The sequence below is a fragment of the Lithobates pipiens genome, unplaced genomic scaffold, assembly GCF_037356315.1.
Source record: "Lithobates pipiens isolate NorthernLeopardFrog02 unplaced genomic scaffold, aLitPip1_a1.2 Scaffold_25, whole genome shotgun sequence".
Taxonomy (NCBI): Eukaryota; Metazoa; Chordata; class Amphibia; order Anura; family Ranidae; genus Lithobates; species Lithobates pipiens.
In genome coordinates this window covers 64,948,666-64,966,318 of record NW_027507787.1, presented here as the reverse complement: position 1 = coordinate 64,966,318, position 17,653 = coordinate 64,948,666, and the positions used below count along the sequence as shown (strand labels likewise).

General features: G+C 44.0%; 1 protein-coding gene across 3 annotated transcripts in view; it reads left to right on the top strand.

The window, feature by feature from the left end:
- Window positions 1–17,653, top strand: part of AIFM2 (AIF family member 2) — a 76,396-nt gene that overhangs the window by 46,401 nt on the left and 12,342 nt on the right. For all 3 annotated transcript variants that reach the window (XM_077454568.1, XM_077454567.1, XM_077454569.1), the window contains exons 5-7: window positions 3,631–3,723; window positions 8,036–8,144; window positions 9,568–9,723. In XM_077454568.1, the coding sequence (XP_077310694.1) occupies window positions 3,631–3,723; window positions 8,036–8,144; window positions 9,568–9,723 (358 nt within the window). The remainder of the gene's footprint in view (window positions 1–3,630; window positions 3,724–8,035; window positions 8,145–9,567; window positions 9,724–17,653) is intronic.

Here is a 17,653-nt window from a genome sequence, read left to right as displayed (position 1 = left end):
ATTATTCAATACTCTTAGGCCCCTTTCACACTACCGATCCGTTCAGATCCGACTGTCAGTTTTTCAGGTGGACCTGAACGGATGCTCCATAGAGCTCTATGGAGCGTCGGATGTCAGCAGTGACATGTCCGCTGACATCCGTCCCGCTCCGATCCGAAAAAGTGTGACGGAGGAAAAAGCTATTTTTCCATCCGTCATCGGATCGGAACGGGTGACGACTGACACTGCTGTCCGTCATCACCCGATCTCCCATAGGGGAGAGCGGCGCTGTGACAGGTCTGTCCCTGCGCAGTGTGCAGAGACGGACCTGTCATCTTCCTGCTCAGCGGAGATCGCTCTGCGATCCCTGCTGAGCAAGCGGATATCCACGAGGCGGATCAGCACTGATCTGCCCCGTGTGAAAGGACCCTTACTCTTGGACCTTTCCGCTGCCTTTGATACAGTTGACCACCCCTCCTCCTCAAAAAACTCCATTTGCTTGGTCTCCATGGCTGCACTCTCCGTTAATTTGAATCTTACCTATTTCATTGCACCTTCAGTGTCACTTACAACTCCACTTCCTCTTCTCCAACTCTTCTTACCGTTGGGGTCCCCCAAGGTTCTGTCCTTGGACCTCTACTATTCTCGTTCTACACATCCTTCCTGGGTCAGCTGATATCCCTCCATGGCTTCCACTACCATTTATATGCTGATGACACCCAAATCTATCTCTCTACCCCTCAGCTCACCCCATCAATCTCCTCACGTATCACTGATTTACTAACAGATATATCAGCCTGGATGTCAAACCACTTCCTCAAACTGAATCTATCTAAGACCGAGCTCTTAATATTTCCTCCCCCACGTGTCCCTTCCCCTGACTTCTCTGTCAAGATCAACAGCCTATCTATAAGTCCGTCCCCACATGCCAGAGTGCTAGGGGTAACCTTAGACTCTGAACTGTCCTTTCATGCCCACATACAATTCCTGTCCAAATCATGCCGCCTTAGCTTCCGCAACATTTCCAGAATACGCCCCTTTTTAACCAATGACACCACCAAGCTTCTTATTCACTCCCTGGTTATCTCTCGCCTTGACAACTGCAACTCCCTCTTCATTGGATCACCTTTACATAGACTATCCCCCCTTCAGTCCATAATGAATGCCGCTGCCAGACTCATCCACCTTACCAGCCATTCAGTGTCCTCCACCACTCTCTGCCAATCCCTCCACTGGTTTCCACTCACCCAACAAATAAAATTCAAAGTGCTAACAATATTTTACAAAGCCATTCAGCTACATCACTAACCTAGTCCCAAAATACCAGCCAAGCTGCTCTCTTCGGTCCTCCCAAGACCCCCTGCTCTCTAGCTCCCTTGTCACCTCCTCCCATGCTCGCCTCCAGGATTTCTCCAGAGCTTCTTCCATCCTTTGGAAATCCCTACCCCAATCTGTCCGATTGTCCCCTAATCTATCCATCTTTAGACAATCCCTGAAAGCCCTTCTCTTCAAAGAAGCCTATCCTGTTTCTAACTAACACCGTTTTACTTCCTCCATCAGCTCATCTCCCCACAGCTATTACCTTTGGTATCAATTGACCATTCCTTTTTAGATTGTAAGCTCTAATGAGCAGGGCCCTCTGATTCCTCTTGTACCAAATTGTTATGTAACTGTAATGTTTGCCTTTATTTTGTTAAGTGCTGCGCAAACTGTTGGTGCTATATAAAACCTGTATAATAATAATAAAAGGGCCACTATTGTGTGACATAATTGAGTGTGCGCATTTTCTTTTTTAAGCAGTAGGCTACAGACAGGTTTACTTTTGAGGTCATTGTAGTCCACATAAAATGGACTGTCTGCTCTGATCATTATCTTTTCTTTCTTGGAGATCATGTTTGGCTTCTATTAACAGTAAGAAATGTCTTATTGATCTAAAGACTTGAACACGTTGCCATGACAACGGTGTCTTAGGAGAATGTGATCAGGTGGAAGGGGTCACTGGAGACCAGAGCGCAATAACTGTAAAATATTGGTGTGGTCACTGGTCAGACATTTTAGAGGAAATAGCTCCATTACACACTTGTCTATTATATTGTGCTGCTGTAGCTAGGTGATTCAAAAGAAGGGTTCAGTTGATGCAGCATCAACACTAAATCAATTCAGTTTCATATTGCTGTGAAATCATTTAAGTTGAAAACTAAATACGAGAGAATGTGTTTTCTTTTCATTCTACATTTTACGGTTGGACTAGTTCTCTTTAAAAAAAAAAAAAAAACTGTTAGCAAGCAATGATACCCTCCAAAAACATAAAATGAAGACCAAGCCTTTTCTGGCACTTTTTGTTTGAGTTTAAATCAACATTTTTGTCTAAAAAAATTACTTCTGACCCCTAAACATAATATATTTTTTAGAGGATTTAAAAAAATTTTTTAGCAGACACCCTAGAGAACAAAATGGCGATCGTTGCAAATTTTTATGTTACACAGTATTTACGCAGTATTTTGCAATATTTTTTGGAAAAAAAGCACTTTAATCAATAAAAAAAACCCCAATCTTTTTTTGTAAAATATGCATTCTGACAACCAAATACGTTGGATTTTGTCCGACGTATTTTGTCCGAAACTGTTGCATACACACGGTCAGACAAAGTTGTCGGAAAATCCGATCGTTCAGAACGTGGTGACGTTATTTCGTTACGATGGGACTATGTTCAGGCTAGTAGCCAATAGCTTTGGTCTAGGAATTTGATCTGAGCATGCGTGGCACATTGTCCGATCGGAATTCTCTACCAACGATCGGACAAAGTCCGATCGGATCATGTTGTTGGAAAATTTTATAGCCCAGCTCTAAAACTTTATTGGTCGGATATTCCGATGGAAACAGTCCGATGGAGCCCACACACGGTCGGATTATCCGACAACACGGTCCGATCGGACATTAAAATTGCACACGCTTGTGGAATGGCGACAAACTACGGTACTTAAAAATCTACATAGGCAACGTTTACAATTTTTTTTTTTTTTTACAGGTTACCTGTTTAGGGTTACAGAGGGGGACTAGTGCTGTAATTCTCTTGCTAACATTAGTGGCGATACCTCATGTGTGGTGCGAACACCGTTTATATATGTGTGCCCAACCTTTTTCTTTTTTCTTTTTGTAGCCCATCTCTGCTTCCACAGAAGTATAGAAAAAGTTGAGGGTTGCACTCCATCTTAAATGTTTCATGTTATTTTATTCCATGAAAGCCAAAGTGAATGCATACATTCTGTCTCCACCCAACATACCACGCTTCCCAGACGTGTTTCGCCCCAAGGGCGAAGTTTGTACCTACTCTAATGCTTGTGAGCCAACCCTTAGGGGTGAAATGGGGCTTAAGAGTGGGGTATGTTGGGTGGGGATAGAATATCATTCACGTTGTCAGGGAATAAAACAACATGGAGAATTTAAGATGCAGTGTGACTCGCAGCTTTTTCTATACTTCTGTTGTCCAAGTTGTATTTCATTTCAGCTGGCTGCTACTAATCTCTCACAGGTAAGGAACGATAAGAACCTGGAATGATGGTTTATTGTAGCACAATGGCTGAATGCCATATATAAGGTTTAGCTGTGGGCTAGTCAATTAACCTTATTTTTCCTTTTTTTTTTTTCAAGGTCCAGAAAGCTAAACATGTGATTGTTGTGGGTGGAGGTGCGGCAGGTGTTGAAATGGCTGCAGAGGTGAAAACAGATTATCCAGAGAAAGAGGTACAATTCATTCTATTTTTCATAATAATGATACTGAATCCCTCAAGAGATACTCTAAGGCCCCTTTCACACTGACGTCCCGTTCAGGCCCGCCTGTCAGTTTTTCAGGCGGACCTGAACGGGTGCTCCATAGAGCTCTATGGAGCGTCGGATGTCAGCGGTGACATGTCCGCTGACATCCGACCCGCTCCGATCCGAAAAAGTGTAACGGAGGAAAAAGCTATTTTTCCATCCGTCTGCGGATCGGATCGGGTGACGACGGGCACTGCGGTCCGTCGTCATCCGATCTCCCATAGGGGAGAGCGGCGCTGTGACAGGTCCGTCCCTGCGCAGTATGCAGAGACGGACCTGTCATCTCCCTGCTCAGCGGGGATCGGCGGAGTGATCCCCGCTGAGCAAACGGATATCCACGGGGCGGATCAGAACTGATCCGCCCCGTGTGAAAGGACCCTTAAGGTGTCGAGAAAACTGGAAAAAAAACAAAAACAAAAAAGCGTGAAATGGACACCTATGCTGTATAATTAGCATTTTGTCCTGGATCTTTAACTTTTTTCATAATAGTTTATGGCATAGTCTTTGCTGCATTGTTTATTTTAGAGCAGGAACATTTTAGTGGTATTGTTATGTTTTTACTTTAAATTTAGGTGTTTGGGTGGGTTAATGGTTAGGTTTCAGGGTTAAAAGTTAGAGTATGTCAGGGCCGGTGCTACCAATAGGCAAACTAGACGCCTGCCTAGGGTGCATTGCTGCCTAGGGCGCCCGGCCGCTGGTTTCCCTACTCTTCGTCTCCGCACTATGTACGTTTTCAGTGCTGTATTATAAATACCTCTGTAATAAATGTTATATCCTCTAGTCGGCGCTGCTTGGATAAAGCGTGCACATCTAGGGGGATGCAGGGGATGTCTCTGCTGCATGTTACTCAGGCAGCACTCTATAGTGTAATTATAGAGGCGAAAGCCCTGGAGGACATGTCCTGATGGAATGGAAGAAAACATCTCCTGCACGCCTCTATGATCAGTACTCTCTACAGCAGCCACATGCTTCCTCTAGCGCTGGCTCCTGTCACACTGATGCTTGGGCAAAGGGGGTGGATTCAGGGGCAGTGGTTCAGTCCAAGGGTATGTTTTGGTTAAGGGTTAGTTGTAATGGCTAGGTTTAGGTTAAAGTTATGGTTAAAGTATAAAGGTTTAAAGCAGGATATGACTTAAGGTGAGCATGGAAACATTTACTGTATGACTATGGACAGCTTACTTGCGTATTTTACCAGACTAAATCTGACCATAGACAGATCGAAATTCAGCTGTTTTAGCAGGAACTGGACTAATTTCAATCTGTCAATGGGTAGGCTGGTTGTACTGAAGTCAAATCATCCATTCTTGAGTACAACCAGCCCTTCAGGTATTGTATTTTGGCAGTGGGGGTGGCTCCCCACTGGCAGAACACAATAGCACTGCGGGATTCAAGCAACTTTCTTACTTTCAATCCATGGTTGAAGGAAAAAAATGCATAATGTATGACCTGCCTTCTCTTGATTTACCTTTCTTAAGTGTGACAGCTATATGCTCTTTACTGTAAAACAAAACCAAGGAAATATCCAAGCTCAACTTACTGAGCAGCCTGCGACCACCTGAATTGACCTGTCCAGTAGTATGCATTAAAAACAGGAGTTTAATTGCACACATTTGCAAATACGTGCGTAAGCCATAGAGCCCCAGCAAGGCACCCCATTTTCTGTGGACTTAACTTCCAACAGGTCTCCAACAGGGCCGGTGCGTCCTACCGGAATACTGAGAAATTTCCCAGTAGGCCGCCTGCCCTGGGGCTGCTTTGATCTGTGGCTGGCTACAGCCCTCCCCTCCCGCCTTCTCCTCTTGTTTGTCACACGCAGTGGGAGCACTGTGTCTCATGGAGCTGGGTCTGTGTGTGTGTTGTCAGAAGAGCTGTAACAAGGTCCCGCCCCCCTAGAACATCTTGTGTGATAGTAGCATCAGTGTTCCGTGAGGCTGCATTCATGGGCACCGTGAGGCTGCATTCATGGGCACTGTGAGGCTGCATTCATGGGCACCGTGAGGCTGCATTCATGGGCACCGTGAGGCTGCATTCATGGGCACCGTGAGGCTGCATTCATGGGCACCGTCAAGCTGCATTTGATGGGAACAGTGAGGATGCCTTGTTGGGCACAGTGAGTCTGCATTGTTGGGTACAGTGAGGCTACATTTGATGGGCTCTGGTGAGGCTGCATTGATCTCTTGTACCATGTCCGCAGTCTCTGACCATCTCTTGTACCAGGTCCGCAGTCTCTGACCATCTCTTGTATCATGTCAGGAGTCTCTGACCATCTCTTGTACCAGGTCCGCAGTCTCTGACCATCTCTTGTATCATGTCATGAGTCTCTGACGATCTCTTGTATCGTGTACACGGTCTCTGACCATCTCTTGTCTTATATTATGTCTGCAGTCTCTGGGGGGGGGGGGGGTACCTACAGAAGAGTCAAGAGTGGGAGTGCTGCCAGGATGGGGGGTCATGGGAGAAGTCAGACGTGTGTGGACTGTGGAGAGGAGTCTATAGGATAAAACCAGAGCCACTAAGCTGGAGCCGATTGACTGAGCCCTGCACTGTGCACCTAAGAGGAGGTCATTGACAGCACCACTAGGCCAGTCTGAGGGGGGTAAATGATGTAAGGGGGGAGTGAATACAATAATGTAAGGGGGCACTGATATAAAGGTTTCCCCCTTTATATCAGTAACCCCACCCCCTTACTTTAGTGTATTGTTTCTGTGGAAGGTGGTCTCTGGTCACCCGAGTCCCCCCTACATCCCCAGAGTCCCTGGTGTCCCCTTTGATGATTGACCACTTTTAACTGAAATTTGCTTTTATATATATATATATATATATATATATATATATATATATATATATATATATATAATATATCTGAATTTATTTATTTATTTATTTATTTAAAGCCCTATGTGCTTTCATATATGTCTTCTCTATATATAATACAATTTTCAAATGTGCTTTAAAATACATGGTTTTCCCTTTCATGAACAAGAAAATAATGACGTTATGATGTTGGGCTTGTATAATAATGCTATGGGGCTGGCATGACATTTTTTCCAGGGCTGGTTTATTCCCAGTCCGGCCCTGGTCTCCAACAATGAAAGCACATGCATTTTAATGGACAGGTAAACCTGGAGGGAGCCCATCCCTTCTTAAAGGCACAGGTGTACACTGAACACCCAGCACACAGCACTATGGCAGCAAAGGTGTCCAGTGTGTTGCCTGGCCAATATAATTCACAGTAAAAACAAGTGGTCACTGACTGCCCCCAACTATAACTGGTCACTGCAGCTAGGAGTGTTGGAAGGGCAATGCATGTAAAACAAAACCAAGGAAATTTCCAAGCTCAACATACTGAACAGCCTCCGACCAACGAAATGTACCTGTCCAACAGTATGCGTTAAAAACAGGGGTTTAGTTGTACACATTTGCAAATACAGGCATAAGCCACAGAGCCCTGGCAAGGCACCCCATTTTCTGTGGCTTTAAGGAGGGGTGGGTTCCCTCCAGGTTTACATGCCTTCCACCTGTCCATTAAAATGCATGTGCTGCCATTGTTGGAGACTCATAGAGATTAGAGTTAGATCCACAGAAAATGGGGTGTCTTGCCGGGACTTTGGCTTTCGCATGTATTTGAAAATGTATGCAACTTAACCGCTGTTTTTAACGCATACTATTGGACAGGTCAGTTCAGGTGGTCGTAGGCTGGTTGGTAAGTTGAGCTTGGAAATTTCCTTGGTTTTGTTTTTCAAATGAGAAAAAAATTGATAGGAGAAACTAAAAGAATTTTATTGACAGAAGAGACGTGTAAAGTCACTTCTAACAGAAATAAACCTTTACCTACTAGCACTATTTTTCTACTTTTTTTTTAGTTTCACTTTAAGATTGGTGGTAGGTTGATTTTAGGAATTATGGTTCCAGGGACCAGGACCTCTATAAATTTAAGAGGATACGTTTAGAATAAGGAAAATGATGTACTTTTCATTATGATACTTTGTATGTAATGTATTGCTTTTTGGAAGCTATTTGAACTGTTAGAATTTTTTAGAACTGGTGCTTATTGATCACAAAAGTACTGTTCTTAAAAACTCTCACATCCTAAAAAAAAACAAAAAACTAGCCATGCTTGTCTAGAAGCTCTTACAGTGTTTTAATGTGTTTGGTTTTCCTCATTAGAGGTATGTAAGTGACAAGCTAATACAAAAGCATAATTTGAGCTTACATTTTCTATGTTTTTGGCTTTGTACAGGTTACATTGATACATTCTAAGGTCGCATTAGCAGATGTGGAGCTGCAGCCATGTGTAAGAAGTACTATAAAGGAAATACTCCTGAAAAAGGGAGTAAGGCTAATATTGGGTAGGTCCCTATTACCTAATGATTGTTAACATTAATAATGTCATCAGCACTCTTCACAGATCTGTATTTGTTGTCTATAAACGTTCATCATCTTATTATTCGGTATTCATGTTGGTGTTCCAAAATGTTTCCATGACTCCATGTCAGCCAAAAGGGAGGGACAGATACCGTAGTGGAAATTTTATAGTGCAGGGGTGCTCAACCTTTTGAAGTATGAGGGCCACTTAAGTGATTTGGTAACTGGTCACAGGCCACAATGAAATGAGATGGTTCAGAATAGATTTTTATTTTTTATTTTGAATAGCATAATGAAGATTTTAAACAGCAATCAGGCTCTTCATTTTACTAGGTACAAATCCTATTAGATGTTTACCCGCTGTTTAATCACAGTTGCAAAAAGAAAACGGACAGGTGGACCTGATCAGACCGATTGTGTGAAAGGGGCCTAGAGCTGCTTTCACACTGATGTGCTGCAGTTTACCAGCACAGCGGGTACAGCGCAGTGCACCTGCAGGTTAGCTGTGCTTTCTATTATATCTTGCTGGTGTGGTGCACTTTCTGAAAGCACACCAAAACTCCTGCATTCAGGAGCGCACCAAACCCAAAGGGATATAAGAGAAGCTTATGGCTCAGCGCAGCAAACCCGCAGGGGCATTGCGCTGTGCCTGTGGAATAGTGTGAAAGCGGCCTAATAACCCTTTTTCTTTAGTGCTTATATATGCCCATTGCAAAACTGTGGTGTTTAATGTATATTATGCTCTTCGCTAAACTGTGATATTTATTAAACTGACCTTTTTAACTTTCAGTTTCGCTGGCTGTTAGAAAAGTTACTGTCCTAGGGGGAGTGATAACAAGTGCACTTGGCCTGGCACAGGAGCTGGCGCTATAGAGGGAGCATCAGCTTAGGCAGTTCCTGTCCCATCCATAGCCAATTGCTTCCTCCGGCACCGGCTCCATACACTAATGCTGTAGGATGGCGGATCAGCAACCCGCGATCTGGGCTTGCCAACCCATCATCCCAGAGCAGGAGGTTGTAGACCACATCAGAGCGCTTCTTGGGTAACCGGTTTAACACCCCCTTCTATAGCCATACTCATTTTTTGTGGGGAAAAAAATTGGGTTTATCATGATAGGGCTTTAAAGAGTTAGGAGATTGCTATTAAAACTGGTCCCATAATACTTTGACCTAGAAAATAGTGATAATGTAGGTTGTGTGTGCATTTCAGATTGGTATTGAAAATAACACAAATTGTGTAGTAAAATGCAATGATGGCTGCATATTCTAATATACTACTATTTACAGCATGTTGGGTTGATAAGTGAGGCATAAGAGCTTCTGTGCTTTGGGCATAATTTCATTACCATGTATGTTGCTTAGAATATTTTTTTTGCTAAATAACTGTTAACCGTTCTGATCACCCAGGCCAGAAAGTTGTGAATTTGGATGAACTGACACCAAATGTGGTTCAAGACACTATGGAAATACATTTGGATAAGGATCCTGAGGTGATCACTGCTGACCTGCTCCTCTGCTGTACAGGAATCAAGATAAATTCATCTTGTTACATCAATGTATTTGGTAAGTACACCGGTGTACACAGAGGGTATAAAAAGTTGTAGCACAATTCTCGGTTGTAGGGTACCGGATGTATGCTTTCTGATGATGTTTCTTCCTACAAATTATACTGTAAAGAAACAGATCTGGCTGTATAGAGATCAAGATGAAGAAAATTACTAGAAGATAATGTAACAGGAAAGCACAAGCTTATGTTTAATACGCTGTATATGCTTTCCTGTAATGCATGTGCAGAAATTTATTTTAAAGGCTAAGTTCACTTGTTTGCAGAAAATAGCCTATGCGGTCAGGGGGAACAGTAGATTTTAACAATCTCTGCAGCTTTGTAAAATGATTAGGACATTTGGGACCCCTCAGGGGCATGGCTAAAAAATACCTACCCTGTTTCCCCAAAAACCTATCGTGATTGTCGGTGATGGCTGCAATATAAGCCCTACCCCCCAATTAAGCCCTACCCTGTTTCCCCAAAAATAAGTCCTAACCTGAAAATAAGACTTACAAGGACTTTAACCACTTAACAACCGCCCATTGCCGATTAACGGCTTCAGGGCGGTTGTTTTACTCTGAGAGGCCGTTAATTAACGGTCTCCCAGAATTCTGCTCTCGCGCGCCCCTGGGGCGCGCACACGAGAGCATCCGTGACCGCTGGGTCCAGTGGACCCCGCGCATCACGGTAAACGGCCGCTCATCGCGGCCGTTTACCACGTGATCGCTCCGTCAAATGACGGAGTGATCACTTGTAAACAAGCCGGCATCATGTTATGACGCCGGTTCCTCCCTCCCCCTCTCTGTACCGATCGGTACAGCGGAGGGGGAAGAGATCGGTGTCAGCAGCGATGTGGGCTGCATCTGCAGTGCCCACATCGCTGCTCACCGAAAATTAACCCCTCGATTCCCTGCAATACCCTGCCATTACTCTGCATTACTCTGCATTACTCTGCAATACCCTGCCATTACTCTGCAATGCCCTGCCATTACTCTGCAATGCCCTGCAACACTCTGCAATGCCCTGCAACACTCCGCAATGCCCTGCAACACTCCGCAATGCCCTGCAACACTCCGCAATGCCCTGCAACACTCTGCAACACTCCGCAACGCCCTGCAACACTCTGCAACACTCTGCAACACTCTGCAACACTCTGCAACACTCTGCAACACTCTGCAATACTCTGCAACACCCTGCAACACCCTGCAACACTCTGCAACACTCTGCAACACACTGCAACACTTTGCAACACTCTGCAACACCCTGCAACACTCTGCAACACCCTGCAACACTCCGCAACACTCCGCAACACCCGCCAATACCCTGCAACACTCTGCAATGCTCTGCAACACCCGCCAATACCCTGCAACACTCTGCAATGCTCTGCAACACCCGCCAATACCCTGCAATGCTCTGCAACGCCATACTCTGAGATACCCAGCCATACTCTGAGATACCCAGCCATAGTCGGTGATACCCTGCAATACCCAGCCATAGACACCCCCCCCCCCCTCCCGCCGCCCTCCGGTGCTTCTACCGAATCGCTAATACGATCAAAGCCAGAATCTTTTTTTTTTTTTTTCAGGCTTCCCAGCTTAGAGGTGAGATGCGGGGTCTTATTGACCCCACATCTCACTGTAAAGAGGACCTGTCATGCCATATTCCTATTACAAGGGATGTTTACATTCCTTGTAATAGGAATAAAAGTGATCAAAAAAATTATTTTTGGGGAAAAAAATGTCAAACTAAAATAAATAAAGTAAAATGAACAATAAAAAAAATGTTTTTTTTTAAAGCGCCCCTGTCCCCATGTGCTTGCATGCAGAAGCGAACGCATACGTAAGTCCCGCCCACATATGAAAACGGTGTTCAAACCACACATGTGAGGTATCGCTGCGAACGTTAGAGCGAGAGCAATAATTCTAGCCCTAGACCTCCTCTGTAACTCAAAACATATAACCAGTAAAAAAAATGTAAATCGTCGCCTATGGGGATTTTTAAGTAGCGACGTTTGGCGCCATTCCACGAGCGTGTGCAATTTTGAAGAGTGACATATTAGGTATCTATTTACTCAGCGTAACTTCATCTTTCACATTATGCAAAAATTGGGCTAACTTTACTGTGTTTTTTTTTTTTTTTTAAGCACAAAACTGTTTTTTTTTCCAAAAAAAAGCATTCGAAAAATTACTGCGCAAATACCGTGCCAGATAAAAAGTTGCAAAGACCACCATTGTATTCTCCAGGGTGTTTGCTAAAAAAACATATATAATGTTTTGGAGTTCTATGTAATTTTCTAGCAAATAAATGATGATTTTTACATGTAGGAGAGAAATGTCAGAATTGTCCTGGGTGCTCCAGAACACCTGATGGCGCTCCATGCATGTTGGGCCTCTGTATGTGGCCGCACTGTGTAAAAGTCTCACACATGTGGTATCGCCATACTCGGGAGTAATAGCAGAATGTGTTTTGGGGTGTAATTTGTGGTATGCATATGCTGTGTGTGAGAAATAACCTGATAATATGACAATTTTGTGAAAAAAAAAAAAAAAAGTAAAAAGAATCTTGATTTTGCAAAGAATTGTGGGAAAAAATGACAACTTCAAAAAACTCATCATGCCTCTTACTAAATACCTTGGAATGTCTTCTTTCCAAAAAGGGGTCATTTGGGGGGTATTTGCACTTTTCTGGCATGTTAGGGTCTCAAGAATTGAAATAGGCCGTCAGTACTTCAGGTGTGATCAATTTTCAGATATTGGCACCATAGCTTGTGCACTCTATAACTTTCACAAAGACCAAATAATATCCACCAATTTGTACTTATTTTTACCAAAGATATGTAGTGGTATAAATTTTGGCCAAAATTTATGAAGAAAAAATTACTAATCTGCTAAATTTTCTAACAGAAACAAAGAAAAATTCATTTTTTTACAGAATTTTCGGTATTTTTTCTTTTATAGCACAAAAAATAAAAAACCCAGCGGTGATTAACCACTTGCCGACCGCCGCACGCCGATGTACGTCGGCAGAATGGCACGGGCAGGCATAAGGGCTTACATGTACGTCCCTTGCCTCCCGCGGGTCGGGGGCCCGATCGGGCCCCCGCCCGGTGCCTGCGGCGGTCGGTATTCGTTCGGGAGCGATCCCGGACGAGGGGACGGCCATTCATTCATGGCCACCCCCTCGCGATCGCTCCCGGCGAATGAAATTGTCCGGTGACATCACTTCCTCTCCTGTAATGTAAACACAGGAGAGGAAGTGATGTATTCTCTCCTCCGTGTCGGTAGTTTTCGTTCCGGCACCGAGGAGAGAGCATCGGTGAGTTGCACAAGCACTACACTACACAGTAGAACATGCCAGGCACACTCACACCCCCCCTTTACCCCCCGCTCACCCCCCAATTACCCCTGCCCCCCCACTCACAGTGACACCAATTGCTTTTTTTTTTTTTTTTTTTTGCATTGGTGTCATTTGTGACTGTAATAACTGTTAGGGCAGTTAGGGTTAGCCCCCTTTAGTTCTAATGTGCCCCCCTAACCCCCCCAATAAAGGTTTAACCCCGTGATCACCCCCCGTCGCCAGTGTCACTAAGGCAGGGTTCACATTGCAGCGGTTTATGAGAACGAATGTGATTCGCACCGCACTGCAGTGCAAATCACATCCGATCTCTGTGCGATTCGAGTTCAGCCATTCGCCGCACCCGCCACACCCGCCGCACCCGCCGCAAATTCGCACGGGACCCTTTTTTTGGCCCGCAGCAGAATCGGATCGCATGGGTGTTCACACCATGCGATCCGAGTTTGCAGATCGCACTGCGATATGCGAACTGATCTGGGGGTGTCAGTAACATTTCACTGACACTCCCAGCAGTTCGCATAGGGCAGTGTGAACTGCCGCCGGGAGGCATGCGATGCGGGAACCCGCCGCGGATTCGTGGCGTTTCCGCATCGCTCCAGTGTGAACCCAGCCTAATAAGCGATCATTTTTCTGATCGCCGTATTAGTGTTACAGGTGACGCTAGTTAGGCAGGTAGGTATTTAGGTTCGCCGCAGCTTTTTATAGCGCCAGGGACCCCCATATACTACCGCATAAAGCCCCCTGATTGCCCCCTAGTTAACCCTTTCACCAGTGATCACCATATAACTGTTACAGGTGACGCTGGTTGGTTAGTTATTTTTTTATAGTTTCAGGGCACCCGCCATTTATTACCTAATAAAGGTTTAACCCCCTGATCACCCGGCGGGTGTCATTTGTGACTGTAATAACTGTTAGGGCAGTTAGGGTTAGCCCCCTTTAGTTCTAAGGTACCCCCCTAACCCCCCCAATAAAGGTTTAACCCCGTGATCACCCCCCGTCGCCAGTGTCACTAAGGCTGGGTTCACATTGCAGCGGTTTATGAGAACGGATGTGATTCACACCGCACTGCAGTGCAAATCACATCCGATCTCTGTGCGATTCGAGTTCAGCCATACAGATAGTATGGCTGAATTCGTGTCGCACCCGCCGCACCCGCCGCAAACTCGCACGGGACCCTTTTTTTGGTCCGCAGCAGAATCGGATCGCATGGGTGTTCACACCATGCGATCCGAGTTTGCAGATCGCACTGCGATATGCGAACTGATCTGGGGGTGTCATTAACATTTCACTGACACTCCCAGCAGTTCGCATAGGGCAGTGTGAACTGCCGCCGGGAGGCATGTGATGCGGGAACCCGCCACGGATTCGTGGCGTTCCCACATCGCTCCAGTGTGAACCCAGCCTAATAAGCGATCGTTTTTCTGATCGCTGTATTAGTGTCACAGGTGACACTAGTTAGGCAGGTAGGTATTTAGGTTCGCCGCAGCTTTTTATAGCGCCAGGGACCCCCATATACTACCGCATAAAGCCCCCTGATTGCCCCCTAGTTAACCCTTTCACCAGTGATCACCATATAACTGTTACAGGTGACGCTGATTGGTTAGTTATTTTTTTATAGTTTCAGGGCACCCGCCATTTATTACCTAGTCTCACTAGTGTACCCCTAAATTTAGGGGTGTCTACTTTCCAAAATGGGGTCATTTGGGGGGGGTTTGTGCCATCTTGGCATTTTATGGCCTTCAAAACTGTAACGCCCTTAGAAAGCCTGAAGGCGGTGCTTGGTTTTCGGGGCCCCGTACGCGGCTAGGCTCCCAAAAAGTCCCACATATGTGGTATCCCCGTACTCAGGAGAAGCAGCAGAATTTATTTTGGGGTGTCATTTCACATATGCCCATGGCATGCGTGAGCAATATATCATTTAGTGACAACTTTGTGAAAAAAAAAAAAAAAAAAAAAAGTTTGTAATTTTCCCGCAACTTGTGGCAAAATATAAAATATTCCATGGACTCAACATGCCTCTCAGCAAATAGCTTGGGGTGTCTACTTTCTAAAATGGGGTCATTTGTGGGGGTTTTGTGCCATCTTGGCATTTTATGGCCTTCAAAACTGTAATAGGTAGTGAGGAGTGAAGTCAAATATTTACGCCCTTAGAAAACCTGAAGGCGGTTCTTGGCTTTCGGGGCCCCGTACGCGGCTAGGCTCCCAAAAAGTCCCACATATGTGGTATCCCCGTACTCAGGAGAAGCAGCAGAATTTATTTTGGGGTGTCATTTCACATATGCCCATAGCATGTGTGAGCAATATATCATTTAGTGACAACTTTGTGTAAAAAAAAAAAAAAAAAATTTTTTTTGTCATTATTCAATCGCTTGTGGCAAAAAAATAAAATATTCAATGGGCTCAACATGCCACTTATCAATTTCCTCAGGGTGTCTACTTTCCAAAATGGGGTCATTTGGGGGGGTTTTGTACTGCCCTGCCATTTTAGCACCTCAAGAAATGAGATAGGCAGTCGTAAACTAAAAGCTGCGTAAATTCCAGAAAACGTACCTTAGTTTGTAGATGTGACAACTTTTGCGCAAACCAATAAATATACAATTATTGACTTTTTTTTTACCAAAGACATGTGGCTGAATACATTTTGGCCTAAATGTATGACTAAAATTGAGTTTATTGGATTTTTCTAATAACAAAAAGTAGAAAATATCATTTTTTTTCAAAATTTGCGGTCTTTTTACGTTTATATCGCAAAAAATAAAAATCGCAGAGGCAATCAAATACCATCAAAAGAAAGCTCTATTTGTGGGAAGAAAAGGACGCAAATTTTGTTTGGGTACAACATTGCATGACCGCGCAATTACCAGTTAAAGCAGCGCAGTGCCAAATTGTAAAAAGACCTCTGGTCATTTACCAGCAAAATGGTCCGGTCTGAAGGTGGTTAAATACCACCAAAAGAAAGCTCTATTTGTGTGAAAAAAAGGACAAAAATTTCATATAGGTCCAGTGTTGCATGACTGAGTAATTGTCATTCAAAATGCGAGAGCACCGAAAGCTGAAAATTGGTCTGGTTATTAAGGGTGTTTAAGTGCCCAGTGGTCAAGTGGTTAACTAGGGCTTATTTGGGGGGTAGGGCTTATATTGCAGCCATCACCGACAATCACGCTAGGTCTTATTTTTGAGGAAACAGGGTAGTTTGTAAACCGCACATCCTGACTTGTTGATAGGTTGGAAAAACAATTGGTTTTCACATCTGTAATGCTGGGAATGAGCATCCAATGGTTTTCTTGTCCTAGCAACAAATCAGGCTTCTAGCTGACAACCCCCCAGGTCCTGACTTTTGAAATGAAGATTTTACAAAGCTGGGAAGACTTTAATATCTACTGGAGCTACTAGTAGCCCCTTTACCGAATACTTGTTTAATTGAATCCCACAGACACAATTTAAAAAAAGGGTACATCTGTGCAGGACTATATACAGTCCAAAGAGAGCGTCCAACAAGAGTCCAAAGTTTTTTTAAAGATCTTTTTATTGAGTTTTATAAGCATTATATACTGTGTAAGAACACAATGAACATAATTCACAAACTTCTGTCCTTCAGAGAAATAACAGAAAAAAAATGTCAATATGTTTGTGGCCAAATACTCCCTCCCCTTTTATCAGAGCTCAAGAATTTTGACTGTGCTTAACCACTTCCATACATTGCATTTTCACCCCCTTCCTGCCCAGGCCAATTTTCAGCTTTCAGCACTGTCACATTTTGAATGACAATTGCGCGCTCATGCGACATTGTACCCAAATAAAATTTTGATCATTTTTCCCCCCCACAAATAGAGCTTTATTTTGGTGGTATTTGATCAGCTCTGCGTTTTTTTATTTTTTGTGCTATGAACAAAAAAGTGCATAAATTTTGAAAAAAAAACACTATTTATTACTTTTTGCTATAATAAATATCCCATTTAAAAAAAAATAATAATAATTATTTCCCTCAGTTTAGGCCGATATGTATGTATTCTTCCACATATTTTTGGTTGAAAAAAATCCCAATAAGCGTATATTGATTTGTTTGTGCAAAAGTTATAGCGTCTACAAAATGGGGATAGATTTGGCATTTTTTTTATTATTATTATTTTTTTTTACTACTAATGGGGGATGATCTGCGATTTTTTATCGTGACTGTGACATTTCGGTGGACAGATCGGACGCTTTTGACACTATTTTGGGACCATTCACATTTATAAAGTGATCGGTGCTATAAAAAAATGCACCGATTACTGTATAAATGTGACTGGCAGGGAAGGGGCTAACACTAGGGTGCGCTGCAAGTGTTAAATGTGTGTCCTAGGGAGTGATGATAACTGTGGGGGGAGGGGACTGATGAGGGGAGGAGACCGATCAGTGTTCCTCTGTACAAGGAACATCCGTTCAGTTCTCCTCTCCTCTCACAAGGCGTGGATCTGTTACCAGGCAATCACTGTTGCCCAGCGGACATCGCGGCCGACAGGCACGCGCACCAGGTCCCCAGAGATGCGGCACACGCACGCTCTTCACAATGCCGGGAAGCAGAGGACGTCATATGACCCCCACCCGGAGGGA